We start from the raw sequence: 22,805 nt of genomic DNA on the forward strand, positions 1-22,805 counted from the left end.
GGGGAAAATATATATACAGATAAGCCATGTTTGAAGCTTAACTATTGTTCCACAAGATGTTTACCTTTAGTAGGTAGTCAACATTTCCTTTATAAAACTGAGTATCAATGTAAAGCACCCATCCAAATATCCAAAATCAAATTTCTCAAAACAAAAGAAAAAATGTGGCTCAGCTGATTGAGCATCTTCCCATATACCAAAAGGGTGCAGGTTCGATTCCTGGTCAGAGCACATACCGTGGTTGTGGGTTCAATCCCCGGTCGAGGTGCATACAGGAGGCAACCGATTGATGTTCCTCTCTCACATCAATGTTTCTCTCTCTCTCATTCTCTAAATCAATAAACATATCCTCAATGAGGATTTAAAAAATAAAGGAAAAAGAAAACATGGAAGAGTCAACTGCTTTTGTGAAATTATATCACAAAAAATTAACTTACAACATGTCTACCCTTTAACAGCTCTGAGCCAGTAACTGGGACCAATACCCAGAACTTCCTTAGAAAAGCACTAAAACCACAAAACACGCAAATCATGACTGACCTGTGGAATCAGTTGGCCTTGTGAAATCAAGTTTCATAGAGTTTGTAAGTACTTACTGCATGACAGTCATGTTAAACTGACATCATATTTTCAAGGTCAGCATTATTATGTTTGTGCAACTTCTCGGAGTCATACATTTTTGTGATATTTTTAACATCTGACTACAGCTCCTCCATCACAAGGTGCTCCCACTGTTTACCACACGGAAGCAGCAGCTGTGTTCTTCAGCCCCAGCTCCTTCCTGTGCATCGAGCAGCCGCTTGCAACCCCAGGTATGTATTTTACTACTGATGTGTAGAACACTTTAACTTAAAAGCTTTGCTCCCTACTGATGGAGACACATATACAATGGAACGGAGGCAATTTAGGACAAAGTTATAACAAGATCATGCTGAATTAACTAAATGCTAAGTAATATTGACCCTGCTTATATCTTTCATGTCACTGTCAATATCTTTTCCCATCCCATTCAATAAAATGCAAAAACTTACCCACACAAGCATTGAGGAACAGCCAGTCGGTCTTTTTCATCCTGTTCTTAATCTGCTTTAGTTTTTTGAAGTCCACCTCAAGCTCCTCCTTGCTGCCCACAGCGCCCGCCAACTCAATCCTCTGGAAATCCATCTGCACGTCGGAGTCCCGCTTCGTGGTGGGAGGCGACCTTCTTTGGCTGTTGCTGCTGCTGCAGCTTCCCCTCCACCGAGCCCTGTCCTGCTCATTTATTATTGAAGAAGCCTCTTCAGTCTCTGCCAACTCTATCGCTTCAATATTATTAGGTCTGGGATGATCGCAAACAACACACTTTTTAGCCTTGGCCCAGTTTTCATATGTGCAAATAGAACAAGTCCAATGCTGGGTCCTTGTGTTCAGTTTATTTCTGTCATTGTATTCCTCGCAAGGATCAACAGAAAAAGCAACTGGTCTTGAGCCAGATCCTGAGGATTGAGGAGACTCTGTGGGACTCCTGGTCCTGCGCTGGGATAAGCACTGGGTACATCTGATTGCTCTTGGCCAGTTCAAATACGTGCACATGTGGCAGGACCATTTATTTGCATTCTCCACGCTGTACGAAGACTTAACCCTTGGTCTTGCACTAGAGTCTGGGCATATCAAAGGACTACTTCCTCCTTCGGTGCTGGAAGGATCCCAATCTCGACCAACATCACTGGAGCCGCTTTTGAATGGATCTTCTGTGATAATAGTTCCACTAGGCCTCTGGGCGCGACACATGGTGCACTTGATTGCAGATGGCCAGTTTTCATACGTACAATATTCACAAGCCCACTTAATTCCACGTTCTGACATTGTGCACTTCTTGAAGTGAGTTATGTCAAGCAGGAAGCTATAAATAATTAGGACATGGTTATTAAAACAATAACGACATAATTCCACCTCTGAATAAATGCCAACATAAAAGTTTGCTTTCATTTACAAAATACAAATTTTTCCAAAGATGCATGTAAGATTTCATAGTGAACTATCCTATTTTCTTTTTTTAATTTCAGGCACTGGAGATAAATTCCCAAAGAAAAACCTTAGCTCTCTCAGGATTTAATGAAACTGTATTTCAGAATGCAAGAGAGAGGAGAAACTAGGAGTGTGCTGTGGGAGCGAGGGAGCCTAAACAGGGAAGCCACTAACAGAAACGTTTCATTTCAGCCAGGAATCACCATCACGTTAGAAAAGGAACCAACAGTTCGAAGACTCAAAGGGAGGGAAAGGAACACAAACCAAGGATCTTAAACACATAGCCATTCTCAAATCACGAACAACATAGATTAGTATGCTATCTAGGTGTAGCATCATAATGCTTGATTTACTAAAGAATTCAGAAGATCAAAGTCAATTCTCTTATTCTTGCTAAGGGAGAAAAACAGCGGGAAAATGCTAATTACCCACCGCTCTTAATAAGCACAGGTAAAGAGGAAAGATGTCGAGGAGCAATCCTTACAGTGAACCAAGTAACACTGAGACAGGGAAAGCTGCCTGATAGCCTACATACCCTCACAACCTAGTTCTGTCTGACACAATGAAAAGCGCAGATCACCTACACGTGAGACAGTGAAATCGACGGAATGTCTCCGAGATGACTAGAAGTATATCACTCTAATAAAATATTCAGTATTTGAAATACACTGAAAATTCAATTCATATTCAAAACATACTCACTATTACAGTTTCCTAGGATTCAACACTGGGCCTAAAACTACACTAAAATGAAGACTTCACTATTAATGATAACTAATTTATGAATGATGCAACTTAAAAGACAAATTAAATCATAACTTTTTTTTAATGGTTTGAATGTAGGCATTGGCCACTAAAGCCAGCCTTTCCCTTTTCTTAAATCCCTTCTCAACTAAATTAATGTCGCTCCACCTACTTTTAACCAGAAAAGTAACAGAAACCCTAGAGAGGGTAAGGGCGCTCTTCCAGACACTTTCTCGGGGTGTTTCCTGAACCTGGAGGCTCAATCTTCCACTTGACAAGTGGCCCCACTCGCCACGCCCTCACTCCCTGGGCAGTATGAACTGGTAAGAGGACAAACTCTCTACACGAAAGGCTACTATTTAATAGCTAAAATAAAAACCACTTACTAAGACTTTAGTTTTCATGCTATGACCTCCACCTTGCACAGGATTAGTTAGAATAAAAGTACAGGTTATAAGTCAGACCAAAGACAAGATTCAGTCTTCCTTGGGAGATCCTGCAAAACGGGCTAAGTGGTCTGTCTGACTGTGAATAGCTCTAATCCTGTAAAGACCAAAACTCAATTTCACTTGAAGCCTGCTACTTTATCCAAAATATTTTAAAAAGGCTTTATTTTAATCAATTCTCTATTTTACTCCTGCTCATTTCTTTTAATAATGAACTACTATATTTAGAATTTTAATTTAACACAGCAATAAAAGTAGCTGGTTGGGCTGGTCAAATTAGACAATGCAAGGACATTTTTCTATGAAACCTTAAATGGATGAGCACTAAATGCACATTAATATTAACTTAGTAGTGCTAGTCGATTCCCACCTGCAATGCTTGTTATTACTGAAGGGGAAAAACTGCTATAAACCAAGTAAGTAAAAAACAAACACAAAACAATAATTTGCTTATATTTACTAGTAGTTTCGAAGGTTTTCTTCTTCAGCAACGGTATTTTTCCCTGGCCCCGCTAGTTTATATTTGCCTTGCTTAGAGTTTTAAATTTAGTTTGTACACACTGATTACACACGATGTGACAAGTGTTTTGAAAGTCAGAGAACTAGAAACATATAAGTATCCCTAAAATGGACAACTGAGATTTAAATGGCAATTTTCATATTAATTAGGCAGTTTCTTCCTTTAGTTTCTCAGGGAAAAAATCAATTCCTTGCTCATGCTATTGGAAGTTAAAATGAACAAGTAGAGCCCTAGCTGCTTTAGCTCAGCGGATAGAGCGTCAGCCTGCGGACTGAAGGGTCCCAGGTTTGATTCCGGTCAAGGGCATGTACCTGGGTTGCAGGCACATCCCCAGTAGGGGGCGTGCAAGAGGCAGCTGAATCGATGTTTCTCTCTCATCGATGTTTCTAACTATCCCTCTCCCTTCCTCTCTATAAAAAATCAATAATATATATATATATTTTTTTTCCGATCAGTATCCTTTATGTTTTTGTTGTTCTGTTTTTTTTTTAATTGCTTAAAGTATTACAAAGAGTATTACATATGTCTCCTTTTTTTTTCCCCGCCCTTGACAATCCCCTGGCCTCCCCTACCCCCCAGTGTCTTATGTCCATTGGTTATGCTTATATGCATGCATACAACTCCTTCGGTTGATCTCTTACCCACCCCCCTCCTGCCCTCCCACCCTCCCCGGCCTTCCTGCTGTAGTTTGACAGTCTGTTCGAGGCAGCTCTGCCTTTGTATCTATTTTTGTTCATAAGTTTATAATGGTCTTTATTATCCAGAAACAAGTGAGATCATGTGATATTTTTCCTTCATTGACTGGCTTATTTCACTTAGCATAATTCTCTCCAGTTCCATCCATGCTGTTGCAAATGGTAAGAGTTCCTTCTTTTTTACAGCAGCATAGTATTCCATCGTGTAGATGTACCAGTTTTCTAATCCATTCATCTACAGATGGGCACTTAGGCTGTTTCCAGATCTTAGCTATGGTGAATTGTGCTGCTAATAAAATATATTTTAAAAAAATGAACAAGTAGAAACTTACATAACAAGACAAATGACAGGGATACTCTAAGTAATTTCACTATTTCATTTACAATATTCACATTCAAAAATCCATGCATCCTTTGACTACTCCTTACTTTGATATGTCTGTAGGCTCAACTAAACAGCTTACCTTACGTTATTATCTTAGCTACTCTTCAGGGCACAAAGGTGCCCGCACAGCATATTGAAAGGTCCATGTCTAACAAGGAAGTTTGGCATAAAAAATTGAAGCATCGTGTCAGATATGCCTGGTAAATAGCCTACCTTCCAAAATACCCAGTAACTAAGCAAAACCAAAGCCAAGCTCAAGGCTTAGTATCAGGGCGTTATATTTATATTAGACAATGACAGATACAATGTCCACTCTACGGGAACTTGGAACTTTGGAGAAATACTGCTTTTGGTAATAGAAAGCTAAAATTCACTGGAGAGGATTATCTGAGAGAGCCATTTATTCCGGTGGCAATCAGTAAATGGAATGTAAGAGAAAAGATAACAACAGCTCAACTATGTGATTTTGCATTATTGAGATGAAATTAACACTAGGTAAATTTTTTTCTTCCAGATGTCAACATACCTAAAAGGACATAAAATCTTTTTCAACAGCAACCAGCTCTGTAAGTATTGCACACTGAAAAACAACATCGTTGTTAAATCTCTTTTAAGTTATTAAGATATAGTCAGATGCCCAAGTAAATTTAATTTTCAAGTCTGATTTTACATTAACATAGACTTCCTGTGCTATCCAATGAATGATACTTCAATTAATTGGTACAATTAAGCAGCAGTAAAATCTACATAATCTGGACCTTATTTAAGGGGAACCAGACACAACTGCTACCCTTAAAACATATCCCTTGGTTCAAATGCAACTGCAGCAGTTCCCATCCTGTAAAACAAAGGCCATGAATTCATTTGTGCATCAAGCTCTACCACATGTCTCCAAGCACATCAACCATGTCCAGTACAAATTCCTAACTGCTTTGGATCATATCCTTCCCAGTTCAAATAATAATAAAAGCACACGTATTATGGAGATATGGGTTAGTGGCTGGGGGAAAGGAAGGGGCTAGTAATTGAACACCTTTCATACTGGCATGCTTAATAACAAATTAATTAAGCCATATTTGTGAAGCTCTGCTTAAACACTGTAGAAGACATATCTACACTGAAGTCTATACTACAAATTCCCCCAACCTACCGAAACCCTGTGAAGGAACTGGAGAAGGGAACAATCCTCAAGTGCGAGCTCCTTAAGAAACAAACAGAGAAGCTCAGCTGCCAGTTTCAGATGATAAATTATCCAAAGAAAGGACTAATATCAGTCTTTAAGGTTCTAAGTTAGCTTTAGTAATACAAGTCTATATCTAGTAATATAAATATGTTAATAGAATTGTTGACAGAAGTATTAATTAATATAAACCTGTGGAGACTTACAAATGCTCAAAAAGCATCTTAGGGGAATACAGATGAAGCTAAAACTAAAAGGATATTCCAAACATGTTGAATTTCCATGTTCTGCTAAAATATTGCAAAGTAATTAATTGTGAATTATAATATTTATATAAAGTACTACTTAACTCTTACGCCAAAAATTCCAGTTATGTCCTCTTTTCTCCTCAGCATCTTTCTACATCACCGTCTTCCTCACAACAGTCGACTGAATAAATAACTGGTCTTGAGCGAGACCCTGAAGACTGTTGATACGCTGAAGCCTCTCTCTACAATCTGACCTCATTCCAGGGCTCCAATCGCTTCCCACATCCTACAGTAAACCTCTTATCTTCCTCTGACAACAAACTCCTACCCTGACTTCCCCAGTCCCCACTGAGGACACCAACAACGCCCTTGCACCAGCATAAACGCAAAATCATCTTGAACTCTGCCTCTGTATGCCCCGCATGCGCTCTGTAGCGCTCTCTGTCCAGTTCTTTTCCTCCCCTCCCAACTGCATCACCCCTGCCTGCCTCAGCCAGGTCAGACTCCCTCCTCTAAGACCTCCTAAGCGCCTTCCCTTTCTAAATGCATCCAGGTCACGGCATCAGCATCAATCTCCCAAGAACAAGACTTCCTGCGCTCTCCCCTCCCCATGTGCCCACACAGAACACACATACCCCAGCCTCATGCACACACCCCCGCCCCGCCCCAAATAATACACACTTCAAGGCAGCAGTCGCCATCGGGTGGTCCGCGGGCCGAAAGGTTGGCGACCGCTGCTCTAGCACCAGCTGAGAAACACAAGTACTACCTAAGGCGCGGTTCAAGGCTCATCTCTCTCATGAAGTTTTCTTCAAGTCCGAGCAATCACACTTCAAGTGACATTTGACACTGACTGTATTTCCTCTTGGAGCTAGCTGAGTTCTGAACACAGTGTGTGCCCTGTATCATGCCCTCCCCTCAGTTTCAATCAGGCTGCCAAGCTTTCAAAACTTCTGGCTCAGGGCTTCTGGTATGGAATGTGAGCCGCTGAAGAGACTACACTGAGGCCTGAAAAAGGAGAGAAGGGGTTTGGCAACTCGGGCAAAAGAAAGGACTTCTAGGGACGGGCCCACTCCTGTGGCAGACCTCAGTAGACAGTGGCTGCCACTAACAACTACATGTCAAGCCACAGCACTCGTGAGATGGTTACCTATGCAAACCCTGGGGACAGATACATGAGATTTAATTCTGCTCATCTCTCTATATGCATGTAATTTTTCATAATGAAAAGTTTTTTAAACCAGGAAGGTAACAAATGCTGTTCTAGACTAAAAACTAAGGCTTAGGTTGCTAAGGCTGAAAAAGGCACAGGGATATTGTGACGATGCTACTCAGAAATGTTTGAGAAGCAACGTTAAAACATTTGGAAACTTAAGAATATAGCTTCTCTCACCAACTCACAGGTACAATTCACAAAAGAGAGGAAATATATCAAAATATGAATCAAAGTTTCTTTCATCCTGAACTTGCACAGATGAAGCACACTTCAGAAAACCTAAAACAGACTTAAACTGACGTAATAAAATCTGTCTTTGCAATGTCTCTCATAAACACAGATGCAAAAATCCTCAACAAAATATCAGTAAATCTAACCCAACAATGTATAAAAAGAATTATATACCACAACCAAGTAGAGTTTATCCCAGATATGCAAGGCTCATTCAATGTTTAAAAATCAGTAATGTAATCCATCTTATCAGCAGGACACAATCCCCCCCCCCCAGAAAAACCCCCACACATAAACACATGCAGAAAAGGCAGTTGACAAAATCCAACACTCATTCATGAATTAACAAAAAAAAAATTCCTAGAACTAACAGGTGTAGATTACAGCAAGTTTACAGGATACAAGGTTAATATACAGAAATTAATTACCTTCCTATATACCAGCAATGGAATATGAAATTAAAAACATTAACATTAGCATCCTCAAAATTTGAAACACTTAAGACTAACTCTAACAAAATATATACAAACTCCAAAACACTAATGAAAGAAATCAAAGAACTAAAGAGACATTCCATGTTCATGGATAGGAAGACAATATTGTCAAAATCTCAGTTCTTCCCAAATTGATCAAAAGATTCAATGCAATCCCAATCAAAATCCCAGCAAGTTATTTATCAACAAACTAATTCTAAAGTTTATATAGAGAAGTGTAAGACTCAGAATAGCCAACAGAGTACTGAAGAAAAAAATAAAGAGGACTGGCTACCCTGACATCAAGACTTAATATAAAGCTACTAGAGGCTCGGTGCATGAAATTCGTGTACGAGTAGGGTTCCTAGGCCTGGTTGGCAATCAGGGCCTTCCAGCTGCTGGCCAGGGCCTTCTTCCCTGGCTGCCAGCTGCCTACCAGAGCTTTCCTTCGTTCCGCCCCGCCCCATGATGATCAGTGGACGTCACAGCGTGTGATCAAACTCCCAGTCTCCTGGTCAAACTCCCAAGGGGACACTTTGGATATTAGCCTTTTATATATATAGAAAGTAATCAAGACTGGGATACTGATAAAAGAACAAATAAGTCAATGGAATAGAACAGAGAGCCCAGAAACAGGCTCACACACATAGAGTCAACAGATCTTGGAAAGCAGTAAAGGCAATATGATGGAGAAAAGATAGTCTTTTCAAAAAGTGGTGCTAAATAACTACACATGCATTAAAAAAAAAAAAAAAAGACTCTAGACACAGACCTTACACCCTTCACAAAAAAAAATCAAGCACGGCCTGGCCAGCATGGCTCAGTGGTTGAACATCAACCTATGAACCAGGAAGTCATGGTCAGAACACATGCTCAGGCTATGGGCTCCATCCCAGGTGGGGAGCGTGTGGGAGACGGCCAATCAATAATTCTCTCTCATCACTGATGTTTCTCTCTCTCTCTCTCTTCCTCTCCCTTCCTCTCTGAATATAAGAGTGTGTGTGTGTGTGTGTGTGTATACAGACATATATATTTATATATATATTAATTAAGCACATACCTAATGTAAATGCAGAACTATAAAATTCCTAGAAAATAAAAAAAAAATCTAGATAACCTTGGCTATGGCAATGTCTTTTTAAATAAAGTACCAAAGGCACAACCAATCAAAGAAATAACTGATAGGCTGGATTGGTTAAAATTAAAAACTGCTTTGCAAAACACACTGTATAAAGAATGTCAAAAAAAAGCCAGAGAATAGGAAAAAATATATGCAATATGCAAAAGACAAATCTGATAAAAGACTGTTATCCTAAGTATACAAAGAACTCTTGAAACTCAACAATAAGAAAACAAACAATCCAATTAGAACATGGGTAAAAGACCTGAGCAGACACCTCACCAATGAACATACAGTGAGGCCTTGACTTACGAGTGTCCCGACTAACGAGTTTTTCAAGATAGGAGCCGTCTCTCGGCCAATTTTTTGCTTTGAGTTGCGAGCTAAAATTCAGGTTACGAGCCAGCTTCAGATACCCCATTGCTAGTTGGCGCAGCGAACATCACAGTGAACGCCACAACATCAGCCCAGCATCACGTGTCTCACTCATTCACTTTAAGATTTGACATATGAGTAATTTGAGTTACGAGCTCCGTCACGGAACGAATTAAACTCGTAAGTCAAGGCCCCACTGTCAGTAGGGAACTGCAAACTAAACAGCAGTGAGACACCACTCACTCCACACCTACTAGAATGACCAAAATCCAGAACCCTGACGACACCAAATGCTGACAAGGGATGTGGAACAGGTACTCTCACTCACTGCTGGTGGGGATGCAAATGGCACAGCCGTTTAGAAAGAGAGTTTGGCAGTTTCTTACAAAACTAAGTATGCTCTTTCTTACCGTAAGATCCAGCAATTGTGCATCTTGGTGTTTACCCAAAGGGGTTGAAAAATTATATCCACACAAAAGCCTGCACACAGATATTTACAGCAGCTTTATCCATAATTGCCTATACTTGCAAGCAACCAAGATGTCCTTCAGTAGGTGAATGGATAAGTAAACTGTGGTAGAGTCAAACAATTAAATACAATTCAGTACTAACAGGAAATGAGTTATCAAGCCATGAAAAGACATGGAGGAACCTTAAATGCATACTACTAAGCAAAAGAAGCCAATCTGAAATACTTCTTATATAACTCTTATTCCAACTATATGACATTCTAGAAGAGGCAAGCTATGAAGACAATAAGAACGGTTGATGTTAGGATTGAGGGAAGGATGACTAGGCAGAGCACAGGGGATCTTTACGGTAGTGAAACTCTCCCATATGACATGATAACAGTGGTTACCTGTCATTATACACCTGTCAATGCACACCACCAAGAACCATGGTTTTACCTTAATGTAAACTATGGACTCTGGTGGATGAAGATGTGCCGAGGAAGATCCATCCCTTATAACAAATGCACCGCTCTGCTTCGGGATGCTGGTAGTCGGAGCGGTTAGGCGTGTGTGGGGATGAGAGATATGAGAACTCTACTTTCTGCTCAATTTTGCTATGAACCGAAGCTATACAAACTCAAGTCTATTTTTTTAAATCTGCTTCTTAACAAAGTTGTTTAGTCATTAATACACAGGAAACATTTTTTAAAATGCCATCAGTTCTCAGAGAAATGATGAGGAGTTTTTAAAAGGCAGGGGAACTTTTAGTGTGAACCTAAAACTGCTCTAAAAAATACCCAATTTCAAATATATTCACACCTAATATCGTAAATTTTTTTTAAAAAAAAAGGGCACTGAAATTAGCATGAAGGGTTCCCACTGGCTAACTCTGAATCAACCTGGGCATCCACATAAGAAATCACAGTAAGGTTTTAAAGCTTTGAAAATAAAACAAAACTATGTCTATAGCCCTAACAGGTGTGGCTCAGTGGAAAGAGCATCGGCCTGCAAACTGAAGGGTCCCAAGTTCGATTCTGGTCAAGGGCATGTACCTTGGTTGCGGGCACATCCCCAGTAAGGGGTGTGCAGGAGGCAGCTGATCAATGTTTCTCTCTCACTGACGTTTCTAACTCTCTATCCCTCTCCCTTCCTCTCTGTGAAAAATCAATAAAATATATATTTTTTTAAAAGTATGTCTACACAGATGTAGATAAACACACAAACAAACAAATAGAAAGATTTTCCTTAGAGTAGAAATCCAACTAATAAATGAAAACAAGAATAACTGGATTAGAAAATCACCATTTGTCAATCTTCACAACAGATTCAGAAAATAATCATCGATGGATGTTGAAATAGTGGACAGATCACGCCAGTTTGGCTCAGTGGATAGAGCGTCTGCCTGCAGACTGAAGGATCCCAGGTTCGATTCCGATCAAAGGCACATGTCCAGGTTGTGGGCTCAATCCCCAGTAGGGGGCGTATAGGAGGCAGCCAATCAATGATTCTCTCTCATCATTGATGTTTCTATCTCTCCCTCTCCCTTCTTCTCGGAAATCAATAAAAACATATTTACAAAAAAAAAAAAAAACTAGTGGAAAAAAGTTTGAGTATTAACAGGATATTTAAAGAGTCTCCAAGTATCCCTCCCTAAAAATAACTGGTATGTTACAAAACCTAGTAGACACCTTGACCAAAGTTAACCACACCAGTAATCACATCATCTGCCTCTTGGCGTGTTGTAATAAGAATACAACATCACTTCTGTGGTATTCTTGCCAAAAAAGTGCATATTCTAACTCTAATTATGAGAAAGCATCAGACATACTGTATCAAGAGACTTTCTACAAAATAACTAGTTCTATATATTTTTTTTCTTCATTCTTTTTTTTTTCTCAATGTCTCCCCATTCACAATACAGACAAGGCAAAGAGCCTGAGCTGAGGCGTATACGGGGTGAGTTTACTCACTCTGTCTCCTGTTCCTGTACAGTCAGTGTAAGCACACAGCCTGTGGTAAGCACCAGGAGGCCTAGTTCTATATTCTTTAAAAACATCAATATCATGAAAAACACAGACATTACTATTCCACTTAAAGGAGCTTGATAACTGCCACACACAAAAAATCTGAGGTTTTGTCTTTTTTTGATTTATATTTTATTGATTTTTTACAGAGAGGAAGGGCGAGGGAGAAAGAGTCAGAAACAAACATCAATGAGAGAGAAACATCGATCAGCTGCCTCCCGCACACTCCCTACCCGGAATGTGCCCACAGCCAAGGTACATGCCCTTAACCAGAATCGAACCTGGGACCCTTCAGTGCACAGGCTGACACTCTATCCACTGAGCCAAACCGGTTAGGGCTGAGGTTTTGTCTTTATAAAAAAACATTAATCGGCCGAACCGGTTTGGCTCAGTGGATAGAGCGTCGGCCTGCGGACTCAAGAGTCTCGGGTTCGATTCCGGTCAAGGGCATGTACCTTGGTTGCAGGCACGTCCCCACTGGGGGGCGTGCAGGAGGCAGTTGATCGATCTCTCTCATCGATGTTTCTGACTTTCTATCCCTCTCCCTTCTTCTCTGTAAAAAATCAATAAAATATATTTTAAAAAAAAAAACATTAATCGGACAACTGACGAAATCTGAATAAGATTTGTGGAAACTCATTCTTATTAAGAATTACATAATAGTATTATACAATGTTAATTTCCTGACTTTGATCATTGTATTGTGGTTATGTAAGAGAAAGCCCTTATTCTTACAAAATACACACAAAAATACACACAAATATTTAAGGATAAAGGAGTATCAAATCTGCAAACAACTTTCAAACAGTTCTAGGGAAAAACATTTTGTGTGTGTGTGTGTGTGTGTGTGTGTGTGTGTGTATATATATATATATATACACATACATATATGTATGTATGTATACAGCCACATCACACAATAAACTAACAACTTATAAGACACTTTCACAGTCTTACATAGAAGCTAGAGTAGTCCTTAAAAATATAAATCAATTCACCAAACAAGGACATGAAATCCTCTAATGGCTTCCCCAAGCCATTTGGAATAAAGTTGCAGTTCCCCAATCTTTCTTGCAATTCTTTTTTTTTTTTTAAATATATTTTATTGACTTTCTACAGAGAGGAAGGGAGAGAGACAGAGAGTTAGAAACATCAATGAGAGAGAAACATCGATCAGCTGTCTCCTGCACATCTCCTACTGGGGATATGCCCGCAACCCAGGCACACGCCCTTGACCGGAATCGAACCCAGGACCCTTCAGTCCGCAGACCGACGCTCTATCCACTGAGCCAAACCGGTTTCGGCTTTCTTGCAATTCTTTATACAAAAATGGGTCTTGTTCTGTTCCTTATACAGCAAGCTCGTGCTCACCTGAAGAGTTTTATCTCTTTTGCCTAAAATGCTCTGCACAGATGTGACAGGGCCAGCTCCTGTCACGGAGACCTGGTTCCACAGCACCAGCATGTCCTCAGGAAACGCTCCCTGACCCCTGCAGTCATTCTCCACCACATCACCCCCTTCCATTATCTGCACAGCACTCATCCCCACCTGGCTTTTTTTTCCCTTTTCTTATTTGCTCCTTGATTGTCTCTCCACATTAGAATGTAAATACAAGTAACAGAATGTCTTTTCACAGGGTTATCTCAACATCCAGTATAGTTACTTTCTCAAACGCTTAAGACTGAACACGTCATAACTCAATGTTTTAACTTCAGTAGCCTTTGGAACAGTTTTTTGTAATGTACTTTTTGAGAATCCTAAACCTCAGATCGCATAGTAGATACCCAATAATTATTAGCTTAATTTGTTGAATGAATTTCTGTAAAATATATGGCCTCAAATTTTCAACTTCATACTAATACAACAAATACCCCCAATACATCCCCTTACAAATGCATGTGCATGTGTGTGCAAAGTGTGCGCGCGCGCACGCGCACACACACACACACACACACACGGGGAGGGGGGTCTTTCCTCTTCCCAGGTGTAGAGAGGACCCACACTGAAGAGGATCACTCCTCCTTCCTCATTCCCAGCCCCCCCTCCCCAACAATACTAGCTGTGGGGGACAAGGCCCAGGCCTGGAGAAAGAGTGAGGCAGTCACAGCCCGGGACCAGCAGAGCCTTTTCCCCTCACCCGCCTGTCACCCAGGTCTCCGTCCTTCACCCCCATGGCTGCTCCGGCACAGGGTGCTCTCCCACAGTTTCTTACATGTGCTGGCCTGGATTTCTATGTACCTTTTTATTCCTTATTCTGCTTCCTATTAGATTTTTAAGACCTCTGAGTAATGGGATGAGCCCTAAACCCTGGATCTATACAGACAACATATATATTCAGCACTGAAAATATGTAGAACTAGTCTGACAAAGCAATTTTGGTTATAGAGGCCATTCTGGGATATACAGTTTGTATTCTTCTAAGTATTGGGGTTTCTGGGACTTTGATGATTTATGGGACAAAATAAATATTTGAAATTATGGCTGTCTCTAAAAAATTTGGGGGGTCTGTTTATACCTCGTACTAAATTAAAAAAACTCAAAATTATTACAGACCTACATATAAGAAAGAAAATTCTTAGACGAAAACACAGATGTGCATCTTCTCGACCATGGATTCGACAATGGCTTCTTAGAGATGACACCAAATGCATAACTGACAAAAGAAAGCAGATAAGTTGGTCTACACCAAAATTACAACCTTCCGTGCTTCAAAGGCCACCATCAAGAAAGAGAAAAGACAGCCCACAACATGGGAGAAAATATTTGCAAATCATTTACCTGACCTGCATCCAGAATATATAAAGAACTCTTACAACTCAACAATAAAAAGATAAATAACCCAACTGAAATATGGGAGCAGGATTATAATAGACACTTCTCTAAAGAAGAGATACAAATGGCCAATAGGAACATGAAAAGGTGCTCAGTACCATGAAAAAATGCAAACAAAAATGAGAAGATGCCACTTCACAAGAAAGGCTACAATATAAAGACTGACAATAACATGCAGCTGGGGAGAAATGGGACCCGCATCAGTGCTAGAAACTAGAAGCGTAAAATGGTGTAACCACTTTGGAACACAGTCTGGCAGTTCCTCAAAGGGTAAACAAAGAGTAACCACATGATCCAGCAAAATGAAAGCATGTGCCCACACAAAAACTTGTACACAACCCTGACCGGTTTGGCTCAGTAGATGGAGCGTCGGCCTGCGGACTGAAGGGTCCCAGGTTCGATTCCGGTCGGGGGCATGTGCCTTGGTTGCGGGCGCATCCCCAGTGGGGGGTGTGCGGGAGGCAGCTGATGGATGTTTCTCTCTCATCGATGTTTCTGGCTCTCTGGCCCTCTCCCTCTCTGTTAAAAAAATCAATAAAATATTTTTTAAAAAAACAAACTTGTACACATATTTCATAATAGACAAAAAGTGTGAACAACCTAAATGTCCAATCAACAAATAGATAAACATTCAATGGAATATTAATTACTCAGCCATAAAAAGGAATGAAACACTGATACATGCTGTAATACCAATAATCCTTGAAAATATTATGCTAAAGCTGCCAAGCCAGACATAAGAGATCATATATTGTATGACTCCACATGTAAGAAATGTACAGAATAGGCAAATCCATAGTGACAGAAAGAGATTCATGTTGCCAGGAACTCAGGCAAAGAAAGAAAGGACTGCTAATGGGTATGGTCTCTTTAAGGGGAGGAAAATGTTCTGCACAGCGGTGCTGTCCACACAACTCTGTGAATGCGCTAAAAACCAATGACGTGTATACTTTAAAAGGGTGAATTTCATGGTGTATGAAATAAACCTCAATGGAGCTGTTATTTAAAAAGAAACAAATGAATGATACTGTGGGGGTCCAGGACAAGCCCCCACAAAATGTGCCTCAGTGGTATGCAGATTCTTGTGAGCTAAAGGCGATTTTAGCTTCAAGCTCAAGAGAAGCTTCTGCCCACTCCCCTGTAGCTATCCAGGGAAATGTGAATTAGAAAAATTATCAGAGATATCTAACTTCTTTTGACCGATCTATAGGGCAGGGCAAACCACCCTTCCAGAAAGCAAAGAATGCTAACTGATCCAGATTTCTCAAAAGGTAAAATTACTGGTATAATTCTATGAAAGTATCTTTTACAAATCCAAATAGTGTATGTAAAAATGTCTAGCATTTCTGTAAAGTTTATTAACAGGCTAATTTTAGCTTCAATTAGGCTAAAAAGGTTTCTGAAGCTTTAAAAGTTATGTAAACTACTTCCTAAAAATCAGTCAATTTCAAGGGATAAAATAGTTTGATGAACTGGAGGAAGAGGACAGGTTTCCACATAGATGCATCAAGATGGTTTACTGCTAAGAGACTATGTATCCATAAAATGTATCCATCAAATGCCAAGCCTTTTACTCACACACACAACACAACAGAAACACACACACCTATTTTCCACCTACATCCGCATCCACCCATGGACTCCATGATTACATGTGTCACCCATGGTGCACAAAAGCACCAGGGACCAGCTGGTTTGTGTTTTCTTCACCCAGTGCCGACCGGTAGCAGTGAATCACACGTTCTCTGAGTCTCATCTGCCTTGTGATCGGTGACACGTGCCCCCAACATCTGAGGTTAAGGATGTAAACTGAGACTACAGATCCTTTTCTCTTTCCCATGAGGCTGCTCCGCACACTACAAATACGAAATGCCCACCCTGAGTGTCACTGGGGCCACACTCGAACAGCAGTAACTGTCCCAGACGCAAATCTGAAGCAAACTACAGAACCGCAGTACTTTTCATTTGAATAAGACATGACCATTATCAAAATGGGGAGCATCCTCTATAGGAAGAAAGCTCTGCTGATAATACATATAAACACACTGAGCGCTCCCCCCCCCCAACATTTTTAGAGACCGCCATAATTTCAAATATTTTGTCTCACAAATCATGAAAGTCCCAGAAACTCTAATACAAACTGCATATTCTAAAATACCTCTATGACCAAAAATACTTCGTCAGACTAGGCCTGCACATTTTCATTGCTGAATATATGATATACGGTCTCTTTAAAGTTTAGGGTTCATACCAATTTCTCAGAGGTCTTAAAAATCTAATAGCGAAGCAGAATAAAGACTTTATAAAAAGATAAATTAAATCCAGGCTGTCATGTTTGAGAAGAAGAAAAAAAGATGAAAGTCCTACACAAGAGAGGAATGAATAGATCCCTTGGGGTTGAAGTCGGCAAAAAGGTTTCTCAGGAGACAAGCATCAACTGAGCCCAGAGTAAAGAATACCCATGGGAAGCTGGTGGAAGAGGGTTTAAAACAGAAAAAGGGCATAAAGAAAGGCCAACTGGAGCCCCTTCGCAGTAACAAGTTCATTTGCTGGAACTAAGGGCTCACAAAGGGAAAAAGGAAGCGTTAAGTCTGAAGAATGGACCAGATTATAGAGAAACTTGACCACCACACCAAGGAGCATAAACGATACTCTGCATGTGACTAGGAGTGCTCTGGAAGTTTTATGTTATGAGCCGAGGAAGTGAGACTGTTCAGATGTGCAAGACCTTATTTACCCGAAGCATAAGCAGAGCACAAACATTCCAAAGGAAACACCGCATCAGGGAAAACCGGGTCAAAGCCCAGGTACAAGAGGCTACTGTGGGGGGAGGGGCATGAGCAACCCTCAGAACCGGACAGTGGGCGAGTTAAACGGGTCCCAGCGGTCTGCCTTTGCAGCTCCCATTTACTTACAGTCTCCATTTACCATAAGAGTAAAGTAAGTATAAAGCGTGTTAAACTGCTCCCTACCTATATCGATCACACATAAGGAGGCAATCTACCCAATACTGCACAACTAGGCTGCGCGTTCCCAAATCATGTTAATCCTCAGATCGGGATGTGATATGTACAGAGCTGGATCAAGGCCATGAGCGTAAAATTAACCTAAGCCCATATCAAGAGTAAATAAATGGGTGTCTGCAGCACTAAGAGGTGTTGAAACATCAACCGAAACAGAAATCCCTCATGACAAACACCCTCCCCCAAAATGAAGATATCATGCCTGCCCCCTAACCCCCCAACAGAAGCGATGCTGTGAAATGTTGGTATGAGGAGGTGACTGGCTGCATATATCTTGTCGTCAGAACCGAAAGCCAAGGAGGAGCCAGGTTGCGCATTTCTTTAAAAACACCTCATTACCGAAGAGGAGCGACCCAGCGTTATTTCCCACGCCGTTTAGGTGACCTCCCAAGGCCCGTGGCACAAGCTCAGATCAAGATGCCTGATGGCTCCCGGGCTTATGGCCTGTGCACGGAGGCATCCCCGTTCGATCCAAACAGGGGTCCCCTGGCGGTCACCCGGGTGATCAGGCCGCCAACCCACCAGGGCCCACCAGCAGGAGCACGGCTCTCTGTGCACAGGCCCAGGGGCTCAAGAGGCCTCCGCGCTGGGCTCCTCCAGCAGCCTTCTCGCCGGCCGGCAGCATCGCAGGGCCGACAGGCCAGACTGGGTAGCGAGGAGGGCGTTCAACCTGACAGCCTACGGGGTCACGGAAAAGGGGGAGCAGCGGTCTGGAGTTCAAAACCCTCCACCAGTTTCAAACCACCGCTGATGTCAGAGCGAAGGGGCCGGTCCGCACTTCCCGGCGGAACCGCGCTGCCTGCCCCGCGCCTGATGCGGGTCCTCACGGCCCTTTTGTCTGCGAAGGGTCCACACGAGCTGCACCGAGAGAACCACCGACGCGCTCGGGCCGTCGTGACCCGGAGCGAGAGGGGTCAGCCGGTCCCCTGGCCGCAGCTCCTCCAGGCTCCCCCCTCCCCCCGCAGGAGCCCCCCACCTTTATTTTCCGAAGACGGAACTGGCAGCAACCCCGGCTCCCGCGGGGGGCGGAGGCGGCGCCCCGAGGCAGAAACGCGAGCTTGGGGACCAGCACCAGCCTGCGACGGCGGACGCGGTCTTCCCGGGCCTCCGGCAGAGGGGGAGCCGAACCCCACTCGCGTGCCCGCTCTGCGCTCCGCCGGGCGGCAGGAGGGCAGTGGGGGAGGGGAAGCTGGCGGAAGAGGCGGCGGGGCAGGCGGCGCGTCCAGCCCAGAGCATCGACTGTCGGTAAACAAGCGGGCGGACCCACCCTCGCCGGCCAGGCCCGGCCCCGCACCGGGAAGCCCAAAAATGAGGGCGCAGCGGCAGCACACAGGCCCCTGCCCCGGCCTCCCCGCGCCAGCCGTGGAGCGCGGGGCGGGCGACCCGGGACCCCGGCGGCCTGATCGGGCGGGAGCAGGAGGCCTCGGCGCGGCGGGGCTGCGCGGGGCGCCCTCCCGAGGCCCGGTTACCTGGCGGCGGCGGCGGCTCCTCCTCCAGCTCCGGCTCCTCCTCTCCGTCCGACCCTCGTTGCCCGGCGGCGACTCCCCGAGCTGCCCCCGGTGACGAGCCGAGCCCGGCCCCTCTCCGCCTCCCTCCGCGCCGCCTCCGCGCCCCCTCAGTCAGGACATGGTCTCCGCGGGCCCGCGCGCGGCTCCCGACCGCCGGAGGCGGGGACACAGGGGCGCAGAGCGGGCGGCGGGGTGCCGCGGGGCGGGGGCGAGAGGAGGGGGGACGACCTCGGACGCTGCGGGATCGTAATGGCGGCGGTGCGGGGCCCCGGAGCCAAATAAACCCTACGGCGAGCAGCACAACGTCAAGGCCGGACCCTGCCGCTCGCCGCACCGTCATTGGCCCCGAGGCCGCCAGCGGCGCAGCCAATGGGCGGCCGCTTCTTTCCGGGCGCAGGAGGCGGGCCGCGGAGCGGTGACGTCACGCCGGCGCCCGGCCCCGATTGTGAGGCGCCCGTCGAGCTCGGGCTGCGGACCCTTGCGGCGCGCGGCGGACGCCGGGAGCGTCGGGAGGGCGCGGGGGCGGGGCACGCAGGCGTGGTGGGCGGGGCCTGGGCGGGCACGCAGGGGGGCGGGGCACGCAGGCGGAGCGCCCGGAGGGCGTTCCCCGTGCCGGGCCCTCCCCGCGTCGGACTCACCTGGGAAAGGCCCGCCTGGCGCCCGCGGCCCTCAGGCGCGCAGCTGCGAACACCGGGACGATACAGGCTCACGTTGTTTGTGTCAGTTTATTCTATGCGTCTATTTGTTACCTTTGAGGCGGGGTGTATGTTCCTGTGTATAATCTGTAGTTCGCGTATATGTACATATATGCATGACGAAAAGCCATGGCATTATATACCAATTGCATCTCAATAAAATAACTTTTAAAAAAAAACTCTTTTCTGGCCCTAACTGGTTTGGCTCAGTGCATGGAGTTTCGGCCTGCAGACTGAAGGGTCCCGGGTTCGATTCCGCTCAAGGGCATGTACCTTGGTTGCAGGCACATCCTCAGTAGGGAGTGTGCAGGAGGCAGCTGAATTGATGTTTCTCTCTCATCGATGTTTCTACTCTCTATCCTTCTCCCTTTCTCTCTGTAAAAAAAAATTTAAAAAAATATATTTTTTTTAAAAAACTTTTTATTTAAATATATTTTATTGATTTTTTTTTACAGAGAGGAAGGGAGAGAGATAGTTAGAAACATCGATGAGAGAGAAACATCGATCAGCTGCCTCCTGCACACCTCCCACTGGGGATGTGCCCGCAACCAAGGTACATGCCCTTGACCGGAATCGAACCTGGGACCCTTGAGTCCACAGGCCGACGCTCTATCCACTGAGCCAAACCAGCCACGGCTAAAAAAACTCTTTTCTGCTATTTCCTAACTTGGAGATGGTTACACTTCTTTAAATTGTAAGTTTAAGGCAGAGAATAAGTAACAGCCATGGAAAAATACCACAGGAGAATGCCCGGGCACAAGCTGTACAGAGAGTGTTACCTGGAGGTGCCTTGGGCATGCTTCCTTTATTTCTGTGAATACGGCGGAGTCGGTCCCTTGGCCACTTGCTGCAACCCCACAGGTGTGTTAGTGTTCCAGTCGGAGGGCGTGGCCTTTTCCCAGCTCCATGTCGCCTCGCATTTTTCTTTTTTCTTTTTTTGATATATTTTATTGATTTTTTACAGAGAGGAAGGGAGAGCGATAGTTAGAAACATCGATGAGAGAGAAACATTGATCAGCTGCCTCCTGCACGCCCCCAACTGGTGATGTACCCGCAACCAAGGCACATGCCCTTGACTACAATCAAACCCGGGACCCTTCAGTCCGCAGGCTGACGCTCTATCCACTGAGCCAAACCGGTTAGGGCTCGCCTTGCATTTTTCATATTTCAGATATTTTTTCAAGAATTTGAAAGACCTTAAAACATAGCAATACTTTAAAAAATGTGAAGCCTTTTAAGTTACTGACGAAGAACTAGCACGGTCAGATTGGACACCTCCGCTTTAGTAAAAGGCTGTTACTCAGTTTAATTGGGTTTTTTAAACCTGCATGGAGACTTCACTTAGAAAAACTATTCATAGTATTATCCTGAGAGTCTCTGCATAAATACAGCAGCCTGTGTAGGCGGCTGCACTGTGGGCACTGAATAATAACAACTTACTTAGCTCTCCTGCCAACAGCCTCTTTCACAATCACTGATACATTGTATCCTCACCGCCATTCCTGTGACAACCTCTTTCACAGTCACTGATACATTGTATCCTCACCGTCATCCTGTGACAACCTCTTTCACAGTCACTGATACATTGTATCCTCACCGCCATCCTGTGACAACCTCTTTCACAGTCACTGATACATTGTATCCTCACCGCCATCCTGTGACAACCTCTTTCACAGTCACTGATACATTGTATCCTCACCGTCATCCTGTGACAGCCTCTTTCAGTCACTGATACATTGTATCCTCACCGCCATCCTGTGACAACCTCTTTCACAATCACTGATACATTGTATCCTCACCGCCATCCTGTGACAACCTCTTTCACAATCACTGATACATTGTATCCTCACCGCCATCCTGTGACAACCTCTTTCACAATCACTGATACATTGTATCCTCACCGCCATCCTGTGACAACCTCTTTCACAATCACTGATACATTGTATCCTCACCGCCATCCTGTGACAACCTCTTTCAGTCACTGATACATTGTATCCTCACCGTCATCCTGTGACAACCTCTCTCACAGTCACTGATACATTGTATCCTCACCTCCTCACCGCCATCCTGTGACAGACATTGTCAGGAGTCCCCCTTCCCAGAGCAACATTATTTGCTCCAGGACTCCTCAATAAATCGAGTTTGGATTGCAACAGTCATTTGCTTATAAAACTTAACACACATCCTAACACGTAATTAACACAAGTATAGATCAAATTAAATACCATGTTATTATGTAAGAACAATAGTTCAACCAACACTTCACTTGGAAAATATTTTAAGAGCTTCTGCAGGCAGGAATGTGGTGTTCAATGATGAGAGAGAATCATGGATCGGCTGCCTCCTGCACGCCCCACACTGGGGATCGAGCCCACAACCCAAGCCTGTGCCCTTGACCAAATCGAACCTGGGATCCTGCAGTCCGCAGGCCAACATTCTAAGCAGCTGGGGAAGTCTCTTGTTTTTATAAACAAACTTCTTCCCACTTCTGTGCTGATAAGGTGACACCTCTGCCACCACCCTCAGTGTGCCCACACAAACACACAGACTTACATGCAGGCGAAGCACACTGACCTAGAACCTAATCCTTTATTACATGTCTTATTACCTAATGCTCATGGAATTGAATAT

General features: G+C 43.7%; 1 protein-coding gene across 1 annotated transcript in view; it reads right to left on the reverse strand.

Moving 5' to 3' along the window:
• Nucleotides 1–19,580, reverse strand: part of ZRANB1 (zinc finger RANBP2-type containing 1) — a 50,111-nt gene extending 30,531 nt beyond the window's left edge. Inside the window, exons 1-2 of the mRNA XM_081105300.1 lie at nt 19,441–19,580; nt 1,032–1,882 (exon numbers count right to left, since the gene is read on the reverse strand). Of these exons, the coding sequence (XP_080961426.1) occupies nt 1,032–1,845 (814 nt within the window). The 5' untranslated portion in view covers nt 1,846–1,882; nt 19,441–19,580. The remainder of the gene's footprint in view (nt 1–1,031; nt 1,883–19,440) is intronic.
• Between the last annotated feature and the right edge of the window lie 3,225 nt (nt 19,581–22,805).

This window comes from Myotis nattereri, assembly GCF_964212035.1.
Source record: "Myotis nattereri genome assembly, chromosome: 13".
Classification (NCBI taxonomy): domain Eukaryota; kingdom Metazoa; phylum Chordata; class Mammalia; order Chiroptera; family Vespertilionidae; genus Myotis; species Myotis nattereri.